Genomic DNA, 7,500 nt, shown 5'->3' on the forward strand with positions numbered 1-7,500 from the left:
CGTCTTATCTTGCTTCGAAAGACTAATCAACATGTTTGTGTTTCGACTGCGTAATCAGACTCCCTTCATCTCCTTTCTCTCTCTCTCTCTCTCTCTCTCTCTCTCTCTCTCTCTCTCTCTCTCTCCTCTCTCTCCTCTCTCTCTTCACTCTCTCTCTTTCTCTCTCTCTCTTTCACTCTCTCTCTCTCTCTCTCTCTCTTCTCTCTCTCTCTCTCTCTTTCGCTTCTTCGCCCCTTCCCCTTATATCTTTCTCACTCAGAACATTTGTTGTGAAACATTAAATCTCAGCATACAGGTTAGCCTAAGAAAAATATTATTGGAAATACATGATTTAGGTTTGTTCAGTGTTTGTAGAAAACAAGGAGACAGAAACAGCAAACTATATTGAATTATAAATGCATATGAAAATTACTATGATTATTATACGTCTCTCATCCTAGGGAATGTGATTGCGAATGTAAGAATCAAGAAAGAATAATTTTCACTCTTTAAATAGAAGGGTTAATGATAATAATGATAATGGTAATGATAACGATAATGATGACGATGATGATTATCAACAATAATAACAATGTTAGTAGCAGTAATAGTAGCAGTAGTGGTAGTAGTAATAATAATAATAGTAATAACAATAATATAATAATAATAATAATAATAATAATAATAATAATAATAATAATAATAATAATAAATAAATAAATAGATAATAATAATAATAATAATAATAATAATAATGATAAATACAACAATAATAATAATAACAACGGTAATAATGATACTAACAATGATAACACTGATAAAATGATGATAATAATGGTAACAATAATAATAACCATAATAATGATGATGATAATGATAATAATAATAATAATAATAATAATGATAATAATAATAATAATTATTATTATTATAATGATAAAACCCACCAGTGAAAAATCTTACACAGGTAAAAAGTGAAGAAGAGCTGCTTAAAGCTTCTAGAACAAATGGGTAGAAGACCTTATGCTCTTTAAAGAGAGAGAGAGAAAAAGACAGATAGATAGATATATAGATAGATAGATAGAGAGAGAGAGGGGGGGGCGGAGAAAGAGAGAGAGAGGATGAGTAAGAGAAAGAGAGAAAGAGAGAAAGGGAGAGGTGATGAGTAAGAGAAATAGAAAGAGAGAGATGAGTATATGTGTGTGATTGGGTTGTGTGTGTGTGTGTGTGTGTGTGTGTGTGTGTGTGTGTGTGTCGGATGGTGTGTGTGTGTGTGTGTGTGTGTGTGTGGTGTGTGTGTGTGTGTGTGTGTGTGTGTGTGTGTGTGTGGTGTGTGTGTGTGTGTGTGTGGTGTGTGGTGTGTGTGTGTGTGTGTGTGTGTGTGTGTATGTGTGTGTGTGCGTGTGTGTGCGCGCGCGTGCATGTATGTGTGTGTGTGTGTGAGAGAGAGAGAGAGAGAGAGAGAGAGAGAGAGAGAGAGGGAGAGAGAGAGAGAGAGAGAGAGAGAGAGAGAGAGAGAGAGAGAGAGAGAGAGAGAGAGGAGAGAGCGAGAGAGAGAGAGAGAGAGAGAGAGATCTGTTTAGACGACTTTCTCATTCTATTTCTGATCAGTTGAGGAAGAACACCGTTCGAATACACAAAGGCACAGATTCTGGAAATGCTCCTGGTCGTGCATACTGAACAAGACCTATCAAAATTCTTCTGCTCTGTGGGATTTCAACGTATTTCAGCCGAGAAACACAAGTAGCATTACGAAAAGCCGCGGGAGGAGAAACAAAAACGAGGATATTTTCTGAAGGAAACGAGATATCGACATATCATGTATCTGGGTTACTGATGCACCCCTGCATATCATAAACATAACGAAATATAAAAAAAACGACTACTCATATTTTTCCTTACCCAACATATATCTATTTATCTATCTGTCTGCCTCTATTTATCTATTTATCTCTACGGCATAACAATAAAATCAATATTAATGATAGCGAAAAATAGCTGTAATTAACATGACCATTATCCTATGATCCAATACCCTGCCAGCACATTTATGCAAATCTGTGCAAAAAATGCGGTCGCACGTATTGTAAAATGGAATCATAATGGTTCAGTTAGACTTCATTTAAAGTGTCGCGCAGTCATCACACATTTATGATCAAAGACTGAAAAATGAATTCAAAACTGCAGCGCCAAATGGACCGACCGTTTAGCTCCATCAAGCGGAGATCTCGCATCGCTTCACTTTTGTTTTTCCGCTTCGCTGCTTCGCTTTGGCAAATTGGCCCGCGGAATGAGATCGCACGTACACACGCACGCACGCACTACGACCGCACGGCTGCACGCACGCACGCACAAAAACACACATACGCACGGCTACACGCACGCAAGCGCGCGCACACACACACACACACACACACACACACACACACACACACACACACATACATATATAATATTATACATACATACATACATACATACAATTATATATATATATTATATATATAATATATATATATATATTATATATATATATATATTATAATATATTATATATTTATTATGTATATTATTTGTGTTTTTTGTTGTGTGTTGTGTGTGTGTGTGTGTGTGTGTGTGTGTGTGTGTGTGTGTGTGTGTGTGTGTGTGTGTGTGTGTGTGTGTGTGTGTGTGTGTGTGCGTGTGTGTGTGTGCGTGTGTGTGTGTGTGCGCGCATTCAGAATTGCTATCACATAGACAAACATCCACTCGACCACAACCCCCACCTCCCCCCACACACATGCCCGGAGACTACGACAAACACAGGATGAGCAGCATCGCCCACACAACCTTCCCCCTCCCTCTATCCACCCCCAAGCCTTCACTCCATTGACTCTGGCACTCGGGCCTCCACTCGCACGCGATGGCACTCACAGGATGGGCACCACTCTGGCTCCAGCGCCCTCGAAGAACTTGACGTATGAGGCAGCGATGTAGGAAGTGTAGTCGTAGTCCGTCAGAGCTTTTCGCATACTCCGGCTTAGCTCCTGGGACAAGATACCTGGGGGAGAATGACACAGGAAGGGTTTAGTCGGATGTGTTTGAATATTTAATAAAAGATGCGTGTGGATTTTGTCGAATATATGGATGGGTTTAGGCTCAAGGTTAAACTGGAGCGTGATAATGTATGGAGTTAGTAGTAAATACACTTGTGTATTTAAAATTGGAAATATGTATGTTGACTTCGTATTAAAAGTTGAATACATATATCCTTATCACTGAATTCAAACGTAGAGGTCTGCACATTAATTCATTACTAAAGCTGCATGAATTCTACAAAATGGTGCATGTAGCATATAGTTGGATAGATTAATAGATTCCTTACAATCTGCTCTAATTATCATGACAAAGACATATAAATCATTGTCGATTTTTTTTTTTTGACGATATAGTTAGATACGCATGTAATCTTTGCCTCAGGTATTAACAATATACAATCAGAGATGAATATTCCGTGTCAGCAAAGCAAACTATATAGTTACTATCATTCACTGAAAGAAAAAGGATGATGTTGCTGTCAATCATAACATAATCGCTGAAGCAAACCTAATTAATAAGAAGCCATAAAGATGCCCGTGACTTTAAAGAAGGCCTCTTAATATCGCAATGTTTAATTCTGTAACTGCAACTGAAGGTGGTCATAATGCACATATATGTATATATGTATATGTATATATATATATATATATATATATATATATATATATATATATATATATATATATATATATATATATATATTGAGTGTGTGTGTGTGTGTGTGTGTGTGTGTGTGTGTGTGTGTGTGTGTGTGTGTGTGTGTGTGTGTGTGTGTGTGTGTGTGTGTGTGTGTGTGTGTGTCTATCACACTATATATATATATATATATATATATATATATATATTATATATATATATATATATATATCTATATATATATATATATATATATATATATTATATATATATATATATATATAATATATATATATATATATATATATATATATATATATATATAATATATATATATACATATACATATATATATATACACACACACACACACAAACACACACTGTTCCATTTTATTCCCATTCCATCTATATTTTCCTTTTACGTTTGATTAATTCTCAGCAGCTGCCATCCTTTCCTGAGGCCATATTGTTCTTCAATCTGCTAATAGTTCTTAACACTTCCCCTTCCGTTGGTTCTTCAATCAATTCATGCACGGCTTCATGCTCTTCTAAAGGACCCTCCACTGTCTTTTACCTCGTCTTATTATCAACAATTCTCCTTCTTGTTTTATGATCCTTACCTATTCTGCGTTGGTAATCTTTTATTCCTTACGTTTCCATTTAATTATCCTCTGTCTTTCATAGATTGCATTCCAGTATTTCTCGTTTATCCCTTCTGTATACTTGTTTGCTTAATTGTGCTCTTCTGTATCTTTATTCTCTTCGGAACAATCCTACCCACGTTCCTTTCTTCTAGATGACACAGTCTGGTCTTTTTCCTTACTTATCTTGTACAGTTTCTAATTTGCTTTCAGCTTCCTCTAGGACTATACCTTTACATTAGATCCACTTTTTACTTATCATTTCTTCCGCTTGTAAAGCACTGGTCCGGCACTTACAGTCCACTTAATACTGATTGCTCACATATTCATTCTTTAATTTGCTTGTATCTATTCTTTTATGCAAGATTGTTTTCATTTGTGTTTGCCCTAATGGGGAAACGGAGTACCCCCAACGATTAAAACCCCTGTTCAGTAGTTAGCGTAGCTGTTATCGTTGCTAATTACATATAAACTGTCTGCCGATTACTCATCATCTCACGACGGCCCTTTTCTCCACTGAGTTGAGCATTTCGTCTTCCAAGGATAATCAGCGTTTATCTTGTAATTTGGTTGTGGGGACCTTCCGGACAGCTCATTATCATCAATCGCTGTAACCTATTTAACAAAACCATTATTATAAACAATATTGCATCAACTCTTCCTTATGTTTTGGAAATATCTGCAGATGCTCTAATTTTGCAACTACAATGTTTTTTCTATTAATATTGCACTTCCCGGCAACCACATTCCAAAACTTGCAAAGCTGCAAGGTTTCTTTCAATCCACAGTCCAATCCGCTATGGAGTCGTCAACAAAAATAATAGAATTATTTTCCTCTGCTGTGGCTTCTGTGACAATTGAAGGTTTATGGAACTCTGTTGTTGGCCTCCCCCCCACCATCCCTCCCCAGCTCATACGGACTGGGACGGATATGGCCTATCGAGAGGACAGTCATCATGGTTTGTATACATACAGACATATATATATATATATATATATATATATATATATATATATATATATATATATACAGTACACACACATATATATACACACAAATACACACACACATACATATATACACATACATAATATTTACATACATGCATACACACACAGACACAGACACAGACGGACACACACACACACACCACACACCAGTGCATATAAATGTCTTGTGTGTTGATTATATATACACATATATGTTATATTTTACACACACACACACAGTATAACACACAGACACACAAAACACAGACCACTCCACACACACACACACACACACATACACACACACAACACACACACCACAACCCACACACACACACACACCACACACACACACACACCACACACGCACACGCACACACACCACACACACACACACACACACACACCACCACACCACACGCACACCGACACACCACACACACAACAAAGTGAATCAGACAATATTGTGTTGTTGACCAGTTATTACGTTGTTATTCCCCTGAGCAAAGTAAGTTTGATCCACAACAACGGAAAAGAATGACCGTAAACAGGAATGATAACACTCGATTGCTTTCGAAGGATCCTCTGGAGCTTTTCTGAAGGTATTCCTTGCGAATCTCACTTGAACACGCGGTTTGCTATTACCACTCGAGGTGGAATGCCCTCAGTGGAAGTGTCCTAGGGTGCTTATGGTCTATGCTCAGAACTGATACCTAATTGAACTGAATGTCCAGTTCATAGAACTTCTCACTGCTAGCACTTTCAATGCTAGCTATCTTGCTCAAGTGCCCTGTCCCAAGGCTTGCGACATGGATTCCCACAGCTTTCGTCTGTTTGGTCCTCATTTCTTGTTCGGTCTTCACGATTCTTTCGTTACTGTAGTTTACTTTGTCTGCCTGTATGTTTCCATCGTTTGCCTTCACTGTTCTGTCTTTCCTTTTCGCTCGTTGCTAAAATTTCTCACTGTCCTTTCGATATCCAATATCACGTAGTTTGGAAAATAGGAATCACAATGATGGACAAAATAGAAAAAACAATAAAATTGGTGAGATCTTAACAAAATTCGCTTACAACACAAAAAAGCAACAAACTTAAGCCAGTATCCTTATCATGAACCCGGAAGGCGCACTGGAACTCTACAAGTCGAAGTTCACTCCAAGAGAGAATGCAAATGTCTCACATAAGGTGTCGTGCCATTCTCCCATATCGCTCTACCAGGCAAAGTGCAGAATAGTGCCTCGTCTCGCTGGCACCTGACCCTCCCACGACAACAAAAGATGGAAATGTACAATAGAGTAGGTACGTGGGTGGTCTGTTTGTCATGTTCGAGGCCCAACAACTAAGCGTCCCGCACTTGGTCCCTCTGAAGAATATCTATGCCGAATATACGTAACAACAAGAGATGATGTTACCTACAATACTCCCTTAGACATAAAGTGTGCAAATGCATCTCTGTATCAGAAATCTTTCAGTACAAATATATGGAAATGTAATATGCTCACATTGGTGAAAATTTCTTTAAAAAATGTTTCATTTTATAACAAAGTGTGTGTGTGTGTGTGTGTGTGTGTGTGTGTGTGTGTGTGTGTGTGTGTGTGTGTGTGTGTGTGTGTGTGTGTGTGTGTGTGTGTGTGTGTGTGAGGGGAGAGAGAGAGAGAGAGAGAGAGAGAGAGAGAGAGAGAAGAGAGAAGAGAGAGAGGAGGGAGGGAGGGAGGGAGGGAGGGAAAGAGAGAGGGAGAGGAGAGAGAGAGAGAGAGAGAGAGAGAGAGAGAGAGAGAGAGAGAGAGAGAGAGAGAGAGAGAGAGGAGAGAAAGAGAGAGAGAAGAAGAGAGAGAAAGAGGGAGAGAAGAAGAGAAGAGGAGGAGAGAGAGAGGGAGAGGAGAGAGAGGAGAGAGAGGAGAAGAAAGGAGATGAGAGGAGGAGAGAGAGAGAGAGGAGGAGGAGAGAGAGGAGAGAGGGGAGAGAGAGAGAGAGAGAGGGAGAGAGAGGAGAGAAGGAGGAGAGTGAGATGGATCGTGGAGAGATGGAGGAGAGATGATATAAAGGGCCAGCTGACGCCGGAAGTAAGCCAGCACGGACGTCAAGCAGGGAACTGGTCGAGAACAGCTCCAACCCTTGATTCGTAGGGTACGTTAGGAATATTGTGATTTTTGGGGTGAAGAGTTAAGTAGGGA

The 7,500-nt window shown here is 38.8% G+C and overlaps 1 protein-coding gene across 1 annotated transcript in view; it reads right to left on the reverse strand.

Annotated features, from left to right (window-relative positions):
- LOC119576630 (gamma-glutamyl hydrolase-like) overlaps window positions 1-7,500 on the reverse strand; it is a 23,268-nt gene that overhangs the window by 11,104 nt on the left and 4,664 nt on the right. Inside the window, exon 3 of the mRNA XM_037924287.1 lies at window positions 2,893-3,019. Coding sequence (XP_037780215.1) covers window positions 2,893-3,019 — 127 coding nt within the window. The remainder of the gene's footprint in view (window positions 1-2,892; window positions 3,020-7,500) is intronic.

The sequence above is a fragment of the Penaeus monodon genome, chromosome 9 (genome assembly GCF_015228065.2).
Source record: "Penaeus monodon isolate SGIC_2016 chromosome 9, NSTDA_Pmon_1, whole genome shotgun sequence".
NCBI lineage: Eukaryota > Metazoa > Arthropoda > Malacostraca > Decapoda > Penaeidae > Penaeus > Penaeus monodon.